The sequence below is a fragment of the Lepus europaeus genome, chromosome 10, assembly GCF_033115175.1.
Source record: "Lepus europaeus isolate LE1 chromosome 10, mLepTim1.pri, whole genome shotgun sequence".
Classification (NCBI taxonomy): Eukaryota; Metazoa; Chordata; class Mammalia; order Lagomorpha; family Leporidae; genus Lepus; species Lepus europaeus.
In genome coordinates, this window is record NC_084836.1 from 50,644,795 (window position 1) to 50,666,159 (window position 21,365).

A 21,365-nucleotide genomic window follows, 5' to 3' on the forward strand; every position below is an offset into this window, starting at 1 on the left:
AAATGAACAAAATAAAATTTAAAAGAACATGTCAGTATGCTACTTGAAAGTGACTTACAGAGTGAGCAAATTGCAATCAATTATAAAACAACTCCATATTATTTCAGATTTTCTTGGACTCCATGTTATAGATGTAAAACATGCAAGAACTGGGAAATAATCCTCCCACTATACTTGGCATTAGTCGGGCCCTTATTGGAGAACAATATCCAGTTTGGGGCTCCACAATTCAAGAACGATATGGAGAAACTAGAGATGGTCCAAGGAGAGCAACGGGAATGATTAAAGGGATGAAAAAAAAGGACCTATGAGGAAAGGTTAAAAACATTAGAGTCTGAACTGTAATCAAGTAGCTACTAACTTCCAGGGCAGATTATGTTTTATTTTCTCTGGAAGACTAATTTTAAAACTTTAGAATATGAACAATAAAATTTTCCCTTCTTCACATACTGTCACTTGTATTCATATTCTGAAAAACACAGAAATCCTGCTTTGTTGAAAAATGGGAAAAAATATTGTGCTTCAGAGTAAATGATGAAATGATCCCTATAAATGCAGTTTTGCTAAGAGGAACTAACTTATGTGATAAATAATATGGGCACACTGTTATTACAGAAATCTTCAAGCTTAAGTTGTTATTCTGTTATTATATATGCTTTCCTCCCTTTCTTTTTATTTAGCCTTTATTAACCAAATCTTATTTATTAAAGACAATGAAAAAAGGCAAAAGATATTAATGATGACCAAGAATATACATGAACCATCCAAGCCATGAATTTATGGTTCCAATAAGAGGTGATTTTTCCCCCCAGGGGACATCTGTGAAAGCCTGGAAATATTTTTGTTACAGTGGGGATGAGGGTACAGTCCAGGGTCCTACTGGCATTCGTAGGCCCAGGTCAGGAATGTTGCTAACACCCCATACAAACAAAACAGGTCCCTGGCCCCTCACCCTGCCCTGCATCACTTTTCCGTAAAATATTATCCAAGCTAAAAGCCCACAGTGTGGATACTAAGAAACCATGGCTTAATTATTAATCACTATGAACACATTCTTTTGAAAAAACGTGACTGGGACCAGCATTGTGGTGTAGCAGGTTAAGCCAACCACTTGCAATGCCAGGATCTCATGTGGGTGCCAGCTGGAGTCACAGCTGCTCAGCTTAAAATACAGTTTCAGGCTGATGTGCCTGGAACAGCAGCAGAAAATGGCCCGAATAATTGGGGCCTGCATCATACATGAAAGATCCGGATGGAGTTCCAGACTCCTGACTTCGGCCTGGCCCAGCCCTGGCCATTGTGATCATTTGTGGAGTGCACCAATGGATGGATGATCTTTCTCTGTCTCTTCCTCTTCCTGTAACTCTGCCTTTCAAATAAATAAATAAATTTTTGAAAAAAAAAGAAAAATGTGTGGCCAATTAAGCACAAAAAATGAAGAACAAAAATAAAATCACTTATAGTGAACAAAGGCAGAAATGCCAGCAGAAAATAAAACTTCTGAATATCTCTGAGGATATTCTTTTGGGTTTCTGTACAAAGTTTTCTCATTTAAGTTTGCTATCATGGAATTCTGTGAAGAAAAATCACCTTTCACATATCATTTATGGCAATTACCCTAACCTGATTAGAAAGCACAAAAATGTATACACACATATATGTATACATATGTATTACGTATGTGGGTCTCGTGCAAAGTTTCCATCAACAATCACTAAAAAGCTTAATTACCATAAGGAGCTCTTCCAGCCAAGGGGTTTATTAATGGAGTTGGGTTACCACTTCCTTCCCTTCTGTTCCGGTCTGCTAATGCTGGGAAATCTGAAAGGTCCAATCCTGTCACATTTTCACTTCCGTCTAAATAAGAAAGAATACTAGTTATTCATTCTATAAACATTTTAAAATAGATCATACAAACCCACCACAATATAATTTGCAATTACAGTGCCTTCTTCCTAAATAATACACAGCACTGCACTAGGTATATGTATATGTAAATACTCATAAGGTATTTGTGGATTGTTTTCATGTCAAAGAATTTCATAAATAATTCAGCAAAGTAGTAGATAACCAGGAAATTAAAAACTCCAAATCCTTGAGACTCAAAACAGAATGAGGAATATGATGACAAACTATTTCCCTTGTAGAAGATAACTTAAAACAATGATCTGCTAACTATCAAGAGGGAGGTTGTTGTGATATGACTGTACTATATCCAATGAGCTGTATTTGAAAAGCTTGGAGCTTCAGTTATTCACAGATGTGACAATAACAGTACTTCCTATAAAAAAGGCCAGTAAGATACCTGAGTCGCAGGCAGAAGGCAAACCCCTGAGGACTTTTATCCTCTAACCTATTGGTTTCATACACAAATATGTGTCTGGGGATAAGGAAATTATATAGGAGAGTAGGGACACAAGTAGGGGTAGGGTAGGACCCATCTATCAGGAGAGTAGGTGGGAAATACGAACTATGATTAAAAAGAAAAAAAACAACAAAACAGAAGTTTATATTACCTATGACACAGTAGGCGCTCAATAAATAAATACATGCTCAATCAATAAAATTTTTTGCTCATTTTAAATTGAAAAAAATCCTGCTTCCTTTAAAAATTTAAAATTGAATCTACCTTATCTACATTGCCTATTTTAATCATCACATTTTTCTCAACTTTTAAGTGTTCTTAGAACCTTATATCGTTGATTTTAAGAACTTAATTCTAAACAGCCTTTATTTAACCTTTTTCATCTACTGTTTTATAGCCTTTAAAACTTTTTCCATTTTATAGTAACTTTCTTCTCCAAATTTCATAATTAAGACCATCTCAAAGACCAACTATTACCTCAAGAGTACTTGTTAATAGAAAAAAGACTACAAATTCCAAGACAGTGGACCATTTAAAAATTATAAGGGTAAAAAGAAAATCATTAATACCTAACATTTAAAAAATTAGTTTATGAATTCAATGAAAACTACTACCATATGAACAAGGCAACAGAAATTATAAATGTATATACTATTACAACATATCAAATAATCTCGTGAATTATTTGATTATAAATTATAAAATTTGAATATGAGTATATTAACTTTTAATATACATTGTTACATTCTCCAAGATGGAACTTATTATGTGAGAGCAGATTTTAATCAAACATTAATTAATAAACCTTCAAATTTATATTTTATGGAAATATTTTAGCATAAAATAAACTTATTTAAAACTTCTAAAATTTAATAGCTGTGTATAAGATCCTAATTCAGAATCTAAAATTGATACATCATTACTTTTTGTTCCTTTTAGGAAAAAGAACTCTAATTAACCTGCAATATGTAGCCTAATTTTAGTGATATTAAAGTATGAAACAGTACATTTTAGAAACAGGGAAGTAAAGTATTTTGTAGTATTTTAACATCTTAAACACAAAACCACCACACACAAATGCTAAAATTTGTAGTATTTTTTCAAAAGTTTTTAATCTTGTTTAATTAATCTATGCTGTCGAGCATACATTAACAATTAAAAATTAAAAGCCCATAGCCACAAATGACATTTCCTTATTAAATCTTCTCTTGTGCTTCTACATATGCTCCATTTCACTGATGATTCTTTCACTTTCCACTTCCTTTACATATATTTCACTCCCAACAATCCTGTTCATCTTTGCTCCTATAATCATAACAACATCCTTTATATCCTTTCTCAGGAAAGGGTCTGGAGGCAAGGGTGAAGAGGGTGAAACCTGAAGCAAAATAGCAACACACTTCTGTTCTTTCCTGTCTTAAGCAGTATATCAAAGAAATAAACCAACAGATTGTAGGAATTTTTTTTTTTACTATCAAGTATCAGAAATGGTTTCCCAAATACTCAATTCTGACTTTACAATAAAATTGGATCAATAATTCATAAGGGTTAAATGCCAAAATTAGTATTATTAATACTAGTAGAAAAAAACTGTAAGTGCTCCATGTAATTATAAGGATTCTCTTCGATCTGGGTTTCTATAGTCAGTACGTCACACCACCCAACCAAGTCTCAAAGTGATAGGGCTAAGGACAAGAAAAGCTTTGAAGCAAAAAAAGATTCTGAGGCATAAATATAGACTGATTTAATGTTCAGGCTCTCTTTAGGAGTTCTGAAAATAATCCTATTTTAACACAAATCATAAGAAATTATCATGCCAAGTAAAAAATAAAATATCCCTCAACTGTTCACTAAATTAACTAAGTTAAATCCTATTTCTGTCAATTTCTCATTAATTTCTACCATTTAACACAATAAAAAAAAATCTGTAATAGTTAAAGACCAGTATGTTGAATTGCTATATATCTCAGAAATCTACTATATTTTTATAGGGTACTAGCTCCAGAATAAGCTTACCTGTTCCATTAAAAATGTTACTTGATAAGGAGTTATTCATTCCAAATGCCTGATTCCTGTTCATTCCAAATCCAGACATACTGGGTACATAGAAAATAATTTTAGATATACAGTAAGAATACTAACTTTGAGATGAAGAAAAACAAAAGTGTATACTTTTGATCTCCTCATATAAAACAACGTTATAGAACCAATTCTAATTTTATTTTTCTGAGTTTATTCTTTATTTTTATTCAAAAACTTCTCTAAAGCCCCTCCATGAACAAGTGAAAACCAAAACATCTTAAACAGATTAGTTAAAAAATCAAAAACCAAAGAATTTATATATGAACCTTGAGAAAGAGAGAGATTAGAGTACCATTTTGTGTCCTCGGAGAGCCAACTTGACTAAAAGTACCTAACTTCAAAACTATTCAGGTTAGTGTAGGACTAATCTTCCTCAATACTCAACTTTCTTCCCTTACTAGTGAGCCTTGCTATTATTAATTTTCATGACAGATATTTTTATACGGTGTCTCTGTCTCCCAGCTGGAATACAGTTTCCTGATAGACAGAGTTCATGGCATACTCGGCTTGCATCCTCTGCCCTTTCGTGTTCAGAAAGACACAACAGGCACTCAAAAATGTTTAGCTGACCTGAATTAAGTGATGCTTTTCTTTAACTGAACTCAGTGTTCTAAAACACATTATTCTTGTCAAATATAGTTTGATTTTCGTAAATGTAGGAGGGGAAAAAAAATCTGTCTATAGAACCCCAATTCTCAATTGCATGCACAACTAATGTTTTTGTAAATAGTCACAAATTGCCTCTCTTTTTTGCACAAGCCTAAATATGGCAAGAAAAACCAAAATTAAAACTGAACTAAGAACAGGACCAAATAATTAAGCAATTGAGATTCTACAATGAATAATTTCTGATAAGAGACAGATAAGTATATCTGTGTTGAGCAAGGTTATACTCTTTTTGAAGATGGCAATTTTTGTCTACATTTGTAAAACTATGGCCAAACAACTTTTGATAAAATACGTAGCTGGTGAAACAGTTAACACTCCAGAGAAGAACAGGAAAGTCAATGCTAATTTTTGTTAAAAATCTTGTCAGAATTGCTGATGATACAGGTCCCCTCAAACTTGAAGTAAGTACTCAAAGATGAAAACATTTTATAATAAATACAACTTATCAAAGTAGAAATAAGCAGGGTTTTAGAGATCCATGTTACATTGAAAATTTATATGCAAATATTTTTTAAACACAGAATGTGAATAAACACAGACAGGTAAAAATCTAAATATACATTGAATGAACAATCAATACTGAAAGAATGTGGAAAGGTGATAAAGGCCAAGATGGTTAGGAAGGGGTCAAGGAGATGAGAATTTTGATATTCCTTTATAAAAAAATATTTTAAAAATAAGAGCCATAAAATGATTTAAGAAATATCCATGAGTCTAAATAAAAGAACTGGAGCTTATGGGATGAAGATTAACCAGGAAATGTACTACTAATCTTTCTTAATTCAGATTTTACCAGTACTTCACAGAAATGAATTAAATGGGTAAGATGATAACAACTAGATAAAAGCCCCCCTCCCAGCCTTTCATTTAAAATAATTATCTTACATATAAAATTTGCATACAAAATATAGGCAATCAAGCTGGAATGCTTTTTTTTTTTTTTGGCAAGAAAGTCTTGTATTTTAGATACAACTCCTATATAAATTACCCAAACAGCTTGAAAATCCTAAATGGAAATTATTTGCATAGTATATGGAACAACAGTGCAAAATAGAGTAAAAAAGCACAACAGCTCATCTTTTTGTTTAGATTCCTTAGACATGATAGTTTTCTAGACACAGTCTTAAAAAAGACTTTGGTAAGTAAGTCTCCAAAGCACAAAACTGAATCTTAACTGAGAAGGTATTTAGCCAAAGTACAACTGAAGCAAGGCAGTAATAGTCAACTGTATCTCTGGTCCTAGTCATAAAGCCAGAAATCTTTCCACAGAGGTGGTAACCAATCTCAATGAATAAAGGACATAGGAACAAAAATTTGGCTGGTGGGAACCCAAGAACAATCCTTTTCTAACAACAACAAGCTTTAAAGTGCTTTCTAAAATGAAAGTAATTTTCAAAAGAACATATGTTTAGTTTTGAGATGGTTGAACTTGTGATGTGCGACAGAATCTTTGGTCATAAATGTATGATGAAACACACGAGACAGAAGCCAAGATTCAAGAACAAAGCATTAAAATACAAAAAGGCAAATCTGAGGATATCCAAAAAGACAATTATACACAGTATCAATAAACATCTTACCTGTTCACAGTAAAAGGCTGTCGAGAAGGCTGCTGCTTTGGCATACATATTATGCTCGGCGAGCTTCTGTTGGGGCTACCTAACCCTGAACTGCTCATGCTATTTGTCCTGCTAGGAATTCCAATGCCCTGACCAACCTGGGAGTGGTTCATCATATTCCTAGGATTCATAGGCAAAATACCCCTGAAAAAGAAGTCCATTATACTAAATAAGCTCTCTATAATCACTCATTAAAATCTCTATAAATAATCAATTGGTCCAACCCTAGAATCTAATTCAAATTGCAATCCTAACTTTTTTGTCTAGTCATTCTACTTCTTCAAAAAGAAAAATCAGAGTGAATAAACCAAAAAAGGCAAATTATAGTGAAACTAATATAAGGTATTATCTAAGATGAGAGAGCTATTGGTGTGATTATGACATAAAATACAAATGTATTTCACTAATGTATTGAGAATAACTTCATTCCAAATGCATGTCATTCTATTCTCTTCATATTAATATGCATAATGTCATCCAGTTTACTTTATTTCTGCTATACCGATGGGTGTTTTGGTGGCGAATCAAGAATCAGAATTATCTGGGGAGTTATTTTATGCAATCTTCCTATGAGGAAGAGAGCTGCCTTTTGAAAAAGCTCTCCAGGAGATGAGTAACCCTTGATATCCACCCAGTTAACAACCAGCATGCTAGCTGTAGAATAAGAACATCTTGCACTATTACCTATCCATTCTTAAATGAAACAAAACGAGCACAGGAGCATAGGTATCTTCCCCCTCAACGAAAGGCACTGAACCAGAAAAATCAAATAATTACTTAAAAAAAAAACTTGCTTACTCTACACAGATACATTTTGAAAAATATTCTGGTCCATCAATAAATACCTGCTTGGAGATGGAGGCGTGTGAAGTGACATTGTTGGTACCCCTGTTGTTGGCGTGACGTGGCTCGGTAACTGAGTGCCTTGTGATAAGCTGCGATTTAACTGAGGGGTATTGTTGCTCATTCCCCTCATTGGAAGGCCTAGTGCACCTAATAAAGAAATTCAGAAGAAGGAAATTCATTGCCAACAGGAATGAAATTGTTATCCATCTTCTGGAGTTGGCAATTTAAAACACTTTTAAATGGCCTAACGTAATATGCAAATTTTATATGGATATAGTCAATTCACTTCAAATGGACTCTGACCTTAACAAAAGTATGTTCTAGTCTGAAATTTAATAGTACGATTGGATACTGTTTTCATTTCTATTTTATCAAATTTCTATTTTATAATAAAATGTCAGTTGATGACTATAACAAATAAGATGTTATGACATTATAAATGGATACTGTTCTCAAATTTCTTAAAGGCATATTTGTATGCCTTTAAAAAATTTTTATAATCTTGTGTTTTTATATTTTATTTCACAATTGATATACAAAGAAACAACATTTACCTGCAGTTTGCTTTAACTTTTTTAAAAAATGCATTTTAGAAAGTCCCTAATGTTTATATATATTTCTCATTATAATTTGTACAAACTCAACATAAAATTCCAGCAACTATTATAAAAAAAAAACTTCAACCTGATATAGCCCTAAGACATAAAAATCTAAAATATTAAAAAGATTTCAAAGTATAACGATCCTGTATTTATATGGGACTTCAGGGGCCAAATGTGGACATGAACATTTTCAAGAGGTGTCATTAGACAACTCAGGGTTTACTTCTCTGATAAAAATTAATAGATGTGGGCAAACTTCAATACATGACATATTTTCTGGATTATTCCAATAATGTGAAATATTATTATTTTCCTAATGATCCAGAAAACTCATCATGAATAGAGCTCATCTTAATATGTTTTGTTCTTTTATTCTTCAGAGTAAGGACTTCTAGCTATCATTTATGCTGTCATTGTTAGCTACGAATGTCTCCTTTCTTTCATCTTCCCAATCCACACTTTTTAACGCTTTTTGTTTCTAGTCTGCTGAGGAATGGCTCCTCAGTCACCCAAATTTCGAACTGGAAATTAAATCAAAGTGATAAGATAGAACGAGAGCTAATCAGCAAATAGACTGCTTAGTGTCTGAGACTTAAGGTGATTTTTTTTTTCCCTTTTCAGTCTAGTTTTGGATCCACGACTTTCAAAAATCTGAAGATTCTGAAACTACAACAATAAATAAGTAGAATACTACATGTACCATGAATATTTTGCTTCAATTATCTTTCCTAAATTCATCTTTTAGTGTAACAAGGTGTCACTTTCTAACCCAGCGGACAGCAGTGAATCACAGATTTCACTGATGGATACCTCCAATTCTACAACCTCAGAACTCATTTTGTAGCCTCACTTAACTTGTCAACTGAATGAAGCCAATGAATCCAATGCAATACAGCCAATATATTTTATGTGCACCCCTTTCATGCATGTTCCAACAAGACTCCAGTTTGGGCCTGCACTACTTTTTTAAGACATTTGAAGGAAATTGGCTATATTATTTGTCTAAATCAGTCACTTCAATGGCATCCAGTCACAGTTTTGTGACCACGAGAAAGCTACTAGCTTCAGTCACGTTCTCTGAATCTGGGAGAAGCCAATAAAGAAGAGATTAAAAGCCAGCCTATTTAAGATGGCTTCTGCAGAGGCACACAATATTTTCTCTACCTAACGCAGATCAGTTTTCCTCTAGGTACTACCATAATGAATCACTACAATGATACTTTTACATCACTCATTTAACATTTATTGAGTGTCTACTATGTGACAAACACTGTGCTAGCTGCTGGGCATATAGCAGTGTATAAGAGAGAAAAGGTCTCTTCTCTCAGAGAGCTTACATTTCACTCCACAAACATGCCTTCCTCAAGTGAGCCACAGCTACAAAATTCCCACAGGAGCATGTTTCCCACAGTTACTGACCACCAAAAAAATAGTATATAATTTTAGAGCTAGAATGGATCTTAAAGATCGCTTGGTTCAGTGTTCACATTTTACAGATAAGAAATCTTAGTCTCAAATAAGTTAGCAGACTTCTCTAAGGTGACACAAAGAAGTAGGACTAGAATTTAGATCTCTTAACTCCTGTTCTTTATTGGCAGCACTATGAGAGTCCAATACAACATTTATTTCCTTCTCTCCAAGATTTTTTTCCTAAACCTCCATCTCTTGCTCCAATCGCTTCATTTTACTTTCAGCTTTGGTTCTAATACCTGGTGGTTTCCATTCTTCTACCTTTATTTTTCCTTTCCTTTTCTTTCTACAAAATCATCACTACAAACATATTTTCCAAAAATCTAGCACCCTTTTGGCTAGATTTTGGTAAGATTTTGGAAAAATCTTACAAAAGATTTTTCCATTCCAATTTCCGGTTTACATATTATTCTATGTCATATAATGAAAGCTTATAATTTCAGAAATATTTTAGATACCAGAGATTATCTGAATATCAACAAAGAAAAATTCTGGATACGGAAAGAATGGGAAAGGCTGAAGTTATAAAGAATCAGTAGGACTGAATAGGAGCACACAAAGATTATTTTTAGAAATAAAATTAACCGAGTCACTAAATTTGATTTACTTGAATCAAGCTATTACAACTAGAAGATACAAGGGTGGGAAAAATTTACTCTTACTCTTACCAACATCACAGAAAATGATCTCCCAAATAGCATGCAAACTTAAAAAAGAAAGAACTTAAAAGATTTTTTTGCACATAAAAACCCAACAGTTTTAACACAAAAATATGTTTCCATGAACATGAGTAGGTGACTGGGAGGACATGAGAGGGCAGCAGCATTAAAATTTATTGAGATCTGACAACAATGTACTATTTACTATTCACAATAATCCTATAGAGAAGATATTGACAACTTTTTTATAGACAAGGAATAAAAGAATGAGAACACAATTTAAAAAAATTCTGAATCAAAATATTTTCTTTTACTCTGACAATTTATAGCAAAGAATACTGCAACATTAGGAAGACTACATAAACATATTTCTCACCTCTTATTTGGCAGGGAGTTAAATATTCAAAGAATGGGATGAATTCTTTAAAGATCATTTTTCAAAAACTCTAAAGAATATGATCTCAGAAATTATTTCATACATTATCTCCATCTCACAAACTGCTTAAGAGCACATCCCTTAAAATAGTTTTGGCAATATGTGCCATACTTCATTTAATCTTTTGCTAAAGGTAAATAACAATTCAGGTTATATGAAAAAAGTTCAACCATAGCAATCTAATTCCTGAATGCTCATACCTAAATGAAGTCTCCTGAAATCTTTCTGGGGGCTGGAGAGAGCCCCTAATCAACTCAGAAAGTCTGAAAGTGTCTCCTTTTCCAATCCCAAAGCAGCCAACTTCCTCTACCAACTCACTGCAGTGACCCATACTATAAAAGATAATAGTTCTAAATGGTACTTTATCTCAATCTCTTGTTACCTCCAACCTGTCCTTCACTTAAGCTGGTTAATGTTCTCTATAAAATTATTTCATTATGTAATTTCCTTTATTAAGCTCAAATGATTTTAAGAATAGAAAAGACTTAGTGATCATTCAACTAAGTTATAGATAAAGAACTCAAAGCAGCCATTAAATGACTTGGCCAAAATCACAATGAAGAGTAAGGATAATGATCCAATGTCTGACTCCTATTCCAATGCCCCTTCACAATTAACTTAGCTTTCCAACCTTTTAGAAAAATAGTTGCTAACTTTTGCATTACCAAGAAAACTTTAGTGTCTGGGTCTCATCTCCAGAAACTGTGACTTAGTTTGAGAGTGGGCTATTCACTGGCCCTGAGATATTTGAAACTCCCCAGGTGTTTCCAGAGGTGCAACCAGCGTTGAACACTACTGTTTTATACCATTAATTCTAATCACAGTTAAATCTACAACATTCAGTCAGGACCCAAAATATTTTTTCTAACCTCTATTAACATCTTACTCTCTTACAATCTAAATACTTGATTCATAATCTTGTCCCTTTTTTCCTATTCTCTTCAAATCTTCCCTGTACCTTTATTACTCATACCACTCTCTCCACCAAAGACACTTTGCTTTCTCTTGTTCTACAGAAATATGAAAAGATTATTTTAAAAATGATTAAACAGTCAAACAAACATAATTATCAAGGTGTTACCTTAGTAACTTAGTGTATTTGAGTACATGCATGCTAACACCTAAGATTCCACTCAGATTCAGGAATAGAATGGATCTACGATCAGAAAAGTTTTCCTGGAGGAGACAATATATAAAGTAAATAACAAAAGATATTTAACCAGGTATCTAGCGGTCATAGCGGTACAGAAGTCATAAATGAAATGATATTAGCAACAGTTCAATCTGAAAGAATGGCAAGGGGTATGAAAATGAGAACAACTTGGAAGGCAAGTGGGCTTGCCTCCTAGGTGCCAAGGAGTTATGAGACAAGAAACATAAACAGAACTATTGGCTTCAACATGTCCAACTATGAGAAGTTGCTGCTGTGATAGAACCAGTTTAGAAACCCAGACTACACCTAGCTGATCTTTATACAAGTTCCAAAGGATCTTTATCTGTGGAAGAGCTGTGTTTATCACTCAAGAATACCTTGTATTCCTCCTTAACACAAATTTCTTTTACAGACTTGGAGCACTCATACACAAAGAAAGGCATGTCTGAAACCTTAGAAATCATCCTTGATACCTCTCTTTCATATTAACTCAATCTCCAAAACATTTCACACTTGACCCCTTCATAACACCTACACCACAATCTAAGTCACTTTATTTTCTTGGCTGGACTACTGCAGTAGCAGCCTTGTCTCTTGTCACCTGTCCCTCCTCTAACCAATTCAACTAATCTTTAAAAATTAGCCTATATCCTAAAATCTTTGCTATTGAGAATAAATCCAGACTCTTTAACAAATCTTTACCAAACTTTTGATGTCTTAATAACTGATACTTCATTGATCTCTCTTTATTCATTACACTGGCCCTCTTTAACACATTAAGTCCATTCTTACATTCCCAATACTTAAAATCTTTTTTTACTTGCTGTTGCTCATACCTAAAAAGCTTTCCTCCAGATCTTTCCAAGGACTCCTCCTCAATATTCAAAAGCTTCATTCATATATTGCCTCTTTAGAGGTAACCTCTTTGCCTGCTCCATGTAAAATGTTACTCCACCAACTCATCCCATTAATCTAACTTACAGTACTTATTACCATACAAAATTCATTGAGTGTACTGCCTGCCTGTTTGTTCTCTGTCTTTCTCCTTTAAAATATAAGTAACATGAGAGCAGGAACTAACTTATTTGCCACATTCTTACTTAGACCTAAGAATAATTTCTACTAATGGTAGGCACTCAATAAAAACAGAATGAATTACTAAATCCTATCACAATGTCTTCTGTAGACAGTTCTGCAGACTGTGAGCACATGTGGATTTAACACTGGTAGTTTCTACTATGTGCAAATTGCCCTTAAGTGTCACAGCATTCAGTAAGCATCTTACAGCATCTAGGATTCAAAGAATCTGTTGTTTTCCACTTGTGTTCACGTAGTTACTCTTAGAAAATAAGCAACCCTGTTTCTATGTCTTTATAACATAAGGCAAATTCTTTAGTCTCTCATGGAGCTGTTGTGAAGAATAAATTAGTTAATTCATACAAAGCATTTAAAATAGCGACTGACACATAGTGAGTACTAAATAAAGATTAGTACTTTTTTGGAGTGAGTAAAACAAGTTTATGGAAAGAAACCCAACAGCTAGTCTTAATGAAGAAGATAAAATGAAAAAAAAAAAAAAAGATAAAATGAGATAATGTGAGATAATGTAACAACAGATGGTTTTCACCAGAAAATAATGTTTTAAGGGGGAATATTTCATGCTGTCACAGGTGTAGTCTTGAACTTGAAAAGTAGCAAAGATCTTAGATATCTACAGAAACATGAAGATTGTACTTCTTCACTGAAACCAATAACAGCCATATAGATTTCCCTTGCCTTGATAAAGTGGATTCTCCCCAAATATAACCCATGCTGTAGATGTTGTTCTTACTACTAAAACAACTTCACTCTTCCAAGGCCAAATTCAAACATAACCTAATTTGCGAGTCCTTTCCTGATGATTCACCAAAAAAAGTAAGTGATTGCTTCTACCTGTAAAATATCTAGAAAACGCTGAATGAACTCAACAAACACAATTTCCTCTCAACTCTACAAACCTCTCAGTCTTGTTGGTAAGAAAACACTCCAACTACACTATTATTTAATTTCAATGTATTGACCATCCAGGAAAAATTAATTCCAGGTCTCATGTTGATTCCGATCTAAGGGACAGCTTCAGGGTGCCCAGAGATCTTTAAACCTATAAGTTGTATCTAAAATCTTTGTTTGTTTGTTTGTTTGTTTGTTTTTTGACAGGCAGAGTGGACAGTGAGAGAGAGAAAGAGAAAGGTCTTCCTTTTCCATTAGTTCACCTCCAGTGGCTGCTGCAGCCAGCGCACTGCGCCGATCCAAAGCCAGGAGCCAGGTGCTTCTCCTGGTCTCCCATGCGGGTGCAGGCGCCCAAGCACTTGGGCCATCCTCCACTGCCTTCCCAGGCCACAGCAGAGAGTTGGACTAGAAGAGGGGCAACCGGGACTAGAACCCGGCACCCATATGGGATTCCGGCGCCTCAGGCAGAGGATTAGCCAAGTGAGCCACGGCGTCGGCCCAAATCTTTCTTTAAAAAAAAAAACAGGCCGGCGCCGTGGCTTAACAGGCTAATCCTCCGCCTTGCGGCGCCGGCACACCAGGTTCTAGTCCCGGTTGGGGCGCCGGATTCTATCCCGGTTGCCCCTCTTCAAGGCCAGCTCTCTGCTATGGCCCGGGAAGGCAGTGGAGGATGGCCCAGGTCCTTGGGCCCTGCACCCGCATGGGAGACCAGGAGAAGCACCTGGCTCCTGCCTTTGGATCAGTGCGGTACACCGGCCGCGGCTGCCATTGGAGGGTGAACCAACGGCAAAAAGGAAGACCTTTCTCTCTGTCTCTCTCTCTCACTATCCTCGCTGCCTGTTAAAAAAAAAAAAAAAGAATAAGATCTCTAATCTACCTCCACCTAATTCCTTACCTCTCCATCCTTCATTAAAGTTAATCCTTCAAATCCACTTTTTTAAAGTACATTGGGTCCCCCCCCTTTTTTTTTAAAGATTTATTTATTTATTTGAGAGGTAGAGGTACAGACAGAAAGATGGGGGTTGGGGAAGGGGTGGAGAGAGAGAGAGAGAGAGAGAGAGAAAGGTCTTCTATCTGCTGGTTCATTCCCCTAGTGGCCACAATGGCCAGAGCTGGGCTGATCCGAAGTCAGGAGCCAGGAGCTTCTTTGGGTCTCCCACATGGGTATTGGGGCCCAAGGACTTGGGCCATCTTCCATTGCTTTCCCAGGCTATAGCAGAGAGCTACATTGGAAGAGGAGCAGCCAGGATATGAACTGGCGCTCATATGGGATGCTGGCACTGCAGGTGGACACTTAGCCCACCAAGCCACAGTGCAGGCCCAGTCCCTCAAATTTTATCATCTGACTTAACACGACTGAAACACTGATCCTCTAGCTCCGCAATGTAGTTTGTGCTCTCTCATTTAGCTAGGTATTTATTCAGACTCCCCACCAAAAAGGAGCTGTTTGACTCTCTTGAGTCAGTCCTAATAGATACAGACTGGCAATCTAGGCAGTCATCTTCCATTAGTTATATCTCCTAAATGTATGTATTAGAAGCAAATAATTGCACTGTGACCTGACACACTTAGTCTCAGGTTCAATATTTCAATACACTAGATTCTAAAATGTCAGTCTGAAAGAGTGAGCCATATTTTCAAAATATCACTTCACCAACATTATAGGAATATAACCATTTATTTGAACTCAAACAGGATTTGTCACATGACTCCTTTCTAAACCAGTAATTATACCTTATGAAAATACATTTGCTCATTTATTAACCTTTGCATATTCTTTTTTTTTTTTTTTTTTTTTTGGACAGGCAGAGTGGATAGTGAGAAAGAGAGACAGAGAGAAAGGTCCTCCTTTACTGTTGGTTGACCCTCCAATGGCTGTTGCGGCCGGCGCACTGCGCTGATCCGAAGGCAGGAGCCAGGTGCTTCTCCTGGTCTCCCATGGGGTGCAGGGCCCAAGCACTTAGGCCATCCTCCACTGCACTCACAGGCCACAGCAGAGAGCTGGCCTGGAAGAGGGGCAACCGGGACAAGAACCCGGGGTGCCAGCGCCGCAGGCAGAGGATTAGCCTATTGAGCCACGGTGCCGGCCTAACCTTTGTATATTCTTAAGAACACAGTGATATATAGAAACTAAGATGTAAAAAATGTCTAGCATACCAAAGATACAATCACATTTCAAACTTAATCTACTCTGTATCTTAGCCTAATTGTAATTTCAGATTTGCTGATTTAAAGAATTAGATCAGAACTTTTAAAGGCCAAACAGTTGATGATAAATTACTGTTGCTCTCCTTTTAAAAATAGTCTTAGTTTCTCAAATATAGTATTTCCATATTCCATTTCTACTTACTATTGTGGTACTGTAGTCTACTGTGAATATTAAAAATGTAAAAGAAAAAAAGATGTTCGCACTACACATGCTGCTGTACATATGTAAAGGCAGTTTTAAATAAGAAAATATTCCCATGGTATAGGCTATCATAAGGGTGAACGTCATACCAAGAAAACACAGTAAATAGGAAAAATTCCTAGCTGAATATATTTCCTCAACTAAAAAGAAATATTTGTGGAGGAAAAAGCAATACTTTCTTATGTAATAAAAGGCTTTCTAGATAGAGGAAAACTGTTGATACACAAGGAATTGATACATTTTATTTGCTAGTTCTGTATTAACAAAACTGTGTTGCACAACAAAAGAAGAACTCCAGAAAAGATAGGAAAAAGAAGGTGGAAATTATATTTGTATACATCCTCCCACTAAGCTTCAAACTCAGTTTGACAGTAAAATGGCATGACAACTATTCTGATACCTATCAAAACTTCCAAATCAAATAACTGATTTTTATTTGAAGCAGGTTAAGATAGTCAGTTATCAGATGTCTCCTCAAGTCACCCGATTATTATATAATCTTAGATGACCTTTTATAATATTTTAACTCTCCCATTCCATTAACAGAAATGATATTAACAGAAATGATAAATCAACAGATCTTTTGACATTAACAGAGATCATAAAATCTTATGTAACAAACTGGAAAATTTGAAAAATATGAAGAAATTTTATAATTTAGAGTTTTATAAAAATTTTATGTGACGATCACTAATATTTATTGAGCGCTTACTATGCGCCAGGCACTGTGCTAAGCGCTTAAACCATATGAAAGAAAAATAATTGAACTGTGAGACAAAAATCTAAATCCTACACCCACACTGAGTTAGGGAAAAGAAGAAATATTTGCTAAACAAAAAGTATTTTACAAACTGCTGCTAAGTAACAGATTTACAATAATAATAATGTCAGAAAACAAATGAACAACAACAACAAAAAAACCTACCCAACCAAAAAAATTTTTAACATACTCTGACTGAAACACAAAGAATGGCTACTTTTAATTTGTTTAGCAAATTCCTCTTCAAAAATACTTCAAAGTATGTCAAATAAATTAAAATGTCCAAATAAGCTAAAATTTATTATATATCCTATTTGTACTAATTCAGAAATATTAAGGCCTGAAATTATGGAAATTTTGTTTTATATATATATGAAAATTAAATATTGTCTTGTTGTCTTTTCAACCTTAAAGGGGCAGCATAGGTTTTTATTTGGTAGTTATTTATCTTTCTCTTTAAAGTATTCCAGAATAAATACAAAATTCTTACTTTGTTGCCCGTATAAACTTGCCCCAAACTGAGACAGCTGACCTGATGTAGATGGTGATGCCAGCATCTAGAAACAAATTAAATATATTAGAGCATAAAGAAAGAACACAGAGCATTGCATTCACACTTCACAAATCATTACACTGCACCATAAATATGTCTATCACACATTTCTCATTAATCATAAAACATAAAACACTTCACAATAAATTTCATGTTTCTTAAGAGAATATGAGAACTGAATGAAATCAAACTGTGCAAATGGAATTAATATTGAAGTTTTTCAATGAGTCACACTAAATTAAACTACCCAGCACTATCACTTCACTAAAAGAAAAACAAACAAAAAAATGAGGCTAGTCAAAGAAAAATACACATCTCAAAATGTCAGCTTTATAAATTCTTAGCTAAAATTCCATGATTCTTAGATAATATATTAAACTAAATTCTTAATTCAGTTTATTACCTTAATATAAGTTTTATACTTTGTAAGAGTAATTCATGATTTTTATATACCAATAATTGATGTGTAGAAAATGGGTAGAAAAATCTAAATATACACACAGTCCCAAAATGAGTTCAGAGATGATACAAGAACAAGAATAAAATACTTAAAGCAACAGATATGATTTTTACTGTTGGTGATAAGAATTTCATAGCACTTAATGTACAACACCTTTGAAATTACTACATCAATGTCTTTTTTCCTAGTAGTAAATAAATTTAAAGATATGTTAATACTAATGGAACATGTACATTCATTCTTATATTTCTTCACAGAAATATACATTGCAGCATTATACACAAAACAGAAACAAGCTGAATAAATAAAAATGTGGGGAAGTATACACTGTGTATTCTCTGTCTTACATTAGGCAGCCATTAAAACACTTTAAGTAAGACATAGGCCACTTCATCAAAAGACTTATAAGCTATGGAGAAAACAAAACAAACTATACAACTCTACTCTAAGGCATCATGCAGTAAACCCTCTCAAGGAAGTATAAGGCAACACTGGAGGAAGGTAATGTTGCATGGTGAGGTATCAGGAATACTTTCAGTATGGCAATATCTGATGCAGACACACACAGGGGTCTTCCATGCCAAGAATATTCAGTGAGCTTAAGTATAATAAAGTTTAGTTACAAGATTAGTAAACAAAGTAATAAACAGTGTGAAAAGCTCCCCCTATTGGGACACAGAAGAATGAGTAAGAATGTAGGGTCAGACTGCCAAGGATCATCTTAAATGACATATAAAGATGGCTAACAACTATAGCAATAAAGAGACAATATAATATAAAGCGAGGAAATGACGTGACCTAAATATGCTTTGGGAAGATAGTTATAATAGCAGAAATAAATGGAAATGGGAAATGGTGAAATACTAAACCAGATTAGCAGAAGTGGGACTACAATCAATAGGCATTCTAGTGGTAGAAGCAACACTTACTTAATATCCTGTTAAACTAGTTATACAAAAGGGGTGAGTGGAGAATCAAAAGAGAACTATCAGAGGCTGCTCAGTGGTTTTCAAAGAAGGAAAAGCATGCTGAAATGGATCGTGGTTAGGAAAACCAAGTGGAAAACCTTTAAAATGGAGGTTTTATAATATACGCTTCTTATTTTCATGTGAGACTCTTGTTTTAATTATTCTAAAGTTCATAATTTTTGATATAACAGTAGCTTTAAACTAATGTTATAAATTACTCTCCTGATATAGGACTGAGTAACATATTATTCTAAAAGCAGCAGTAGTTACAGTAACCAAATTTCTAAAAAAGTCTTAGGAGTATTCCTTCTCAGGGCGGGTGCTGTGGTGTAGTGGGTAAAGCTGCCGCCTGCAGCGCCGGCATCCCACGTGGGCGTCGGTATGAGTCTTGGCTGCTTCACTTCCGATCCAACTCTCTGCTATGGCCTGGGAAGGCAGTGGAAGATGGCTCAAATCCTTGGGCCCCTGCACCCATGTGGGAGACCCAGAAGAAGCTCCTAGTTCCTAGCTTCGGATTGGTGCAGCTCTGGCCATTGCGGCCACCTGGAGAGTGAACCAGTGGATGGAGACCTCTCTCTCTGCCTCTCTGTAACTTTGCCTTTCAAATAAAAAATAAATAAATAAAAACCTTAAAAAAAAAAAAAAAAGAGCGTTCCTTCTCAAATTCAGAGGGTCTGCAATCTAGACACTTATACTGATATTCAAACTGTATACTCTGGGGCCAGTGCTGTGGTGCAGCAGGTTAACGCCCTCGCCTGAAGCGCTGGCATCACATATGGGCTCCTGTTCTAGTCCAGGCTGCTCCACTTCCGATCCAGCTCTCTGCTGTGGCATGGGAAAGCAGTGGAAGATGGTCCAAGTGCTTGGGCCCCGGCACCCCATGTGGGAGATCTGGAAGAAGCTCCTGGCTCCTGGCTTCAGATCAGCACAGCTCCGGCCATCGTGGTCAACTAAGCAGTGAACCAGGGGATGGAAGACCTCTCTCTCTCTCTCTCTCTCTCTCTCTCTCTCTCTGTGCCTCTCCTTCTGTCTCTGACTTTCAAATAAATAAATAAATCTTAAAAAAAAAAAAGTAAGTTGTTCATCTTCACAAATTACTGGTAAAATAAGGTATCAAACTTCAGATTATATATACATAATCAGTAGAATGCTGAAACCAACAAGCAGGTTATCAAGTTTCTAGTCTAAAACCATCAACATATATATATACACATATATATACATATATACACATATATACATATATACACATATATACATATATACACACACACATATATATGTATTTATTTTCCACATCTCTCAAGAAACCTGATATACAATCAGAGCAAACAACAAAATAGAAACCAAAAAGCAACTACAAAAAACATGATGTAATTCTAGTTATCTCCCTGACCCACTAAAGAGAGCCCTTTATCCTGTTTAACATGCAGAATATTAACGAAGTAACAAGTGAGTAGAACTGCATTTTAAAAATTATTTCCACTGTTACTAACTACAATTCTGACATGCAGAATCAATATAATTTGCCTAATATTTTGGTTTTAAAAATGTCAGGGCCGGCACTATGGCGCAGCTGGTTAACACCCTGGCCTGAAACACCGGCATCCCATATAGGTGCTGGTTTGAGACCCGGCTGCTCCACTTCCCATCCAGCTCTCTGGTATGGTCTGGGAAAGCAGTAGAAGATGGCCCAAGTCCTTGGGCCCCTGCACCCTCGTGGGAGACCCAGAAGAAGCTCCTGTCTCCTGACTTCAGATCAGTGAAGCTCCGGCCATTGCGGTCAATTGAGAAGTGAATCAGCGGATGGAAGCCCGCCCACCAGCTAGCTAGCTCTCTCTCTCTCTCTGCTTCTCCTTTCTCTGTGTAACTTTCAAATAAATAAATCTTTTTATCCTCCACTGCCCTCCCGGGCCACAGCAGAAAGCTGGACTGGAAGAGGAGCAACCGGAACTAGAACCTGGCGCCCATATGGGATGCTGGCACTGCAGGCGGAGGATTAACCTAGTGAGCCAGGGCTCCGGCCCTCAAATAAATAAATCTTTAAAAAAAAAAGTCTATATAAGCAGCTGGTGCTGTGGGGTAGAAGGTTAAGCAACTGCCTTCAAAGCTGGCATTCCATATGATGGAGTTGGAGTTGGCTGTGATGGCCGGAGCTGTGCTGATCTGAAGCCAGGAGTCAGGAGCTTCTTTGCAGTCTCCCCCATGAGAACAGGGGCCCAACGACTTGGGCCATCTTCCACTGCTTTCCCAGGCCATAGCAGAGAGCTGGATCAGAAGTGGAGCAGCCGGGACTCCAGCTGGCGCCTATATGGTATGCTGGC

At 35.7% G+C, this 21,365-nt stretch overlaps 1 protein-coding gene across 4 annotated transcripts in view; it reads right to left on the reverse strand.

Moving 5' to 3' along the window:
• Window positions 1–21,365, reverse strand: part of CNOT2 (CCR4-NOT transcription complex subunit 2) — a 121,453-nt gene that overhangs the window by 19,774 nt on the left and 80,314 nt on the right. For 3 of the 4 annotated variants that reach the window (XM_062203226.1, XM_062203227.1, XM_062203228.1), the window contains exons 4-8: window positions 17,551–17,617; window positions 7,581–7,728; window positions 6,697–6,879; window positions 4,382–4,461; window positions 1,732–1,857 (exon numbers count right to left, since the gene is read on the reverse strand). In XM_062203226.1, coding sequence (XP_062059210.1) covers window positions 1,732–1,857; window positions 4,382–4,461; window positions 6,697–6,879; window positions 7,581–7,728; window positions 17,551–17,617 — 604 coding nt within the window. The remainder of the gene's footprint in view (window positions 1–1,731; window positions 1,858–4,381; window positions 4,462–6,696; window positions 6,880–7,580; window positions 7,729–17,550; window positions 17,618–21,365) is intronic. The other variant, XM_062203229.1, reaches the window with a different exon arrangement.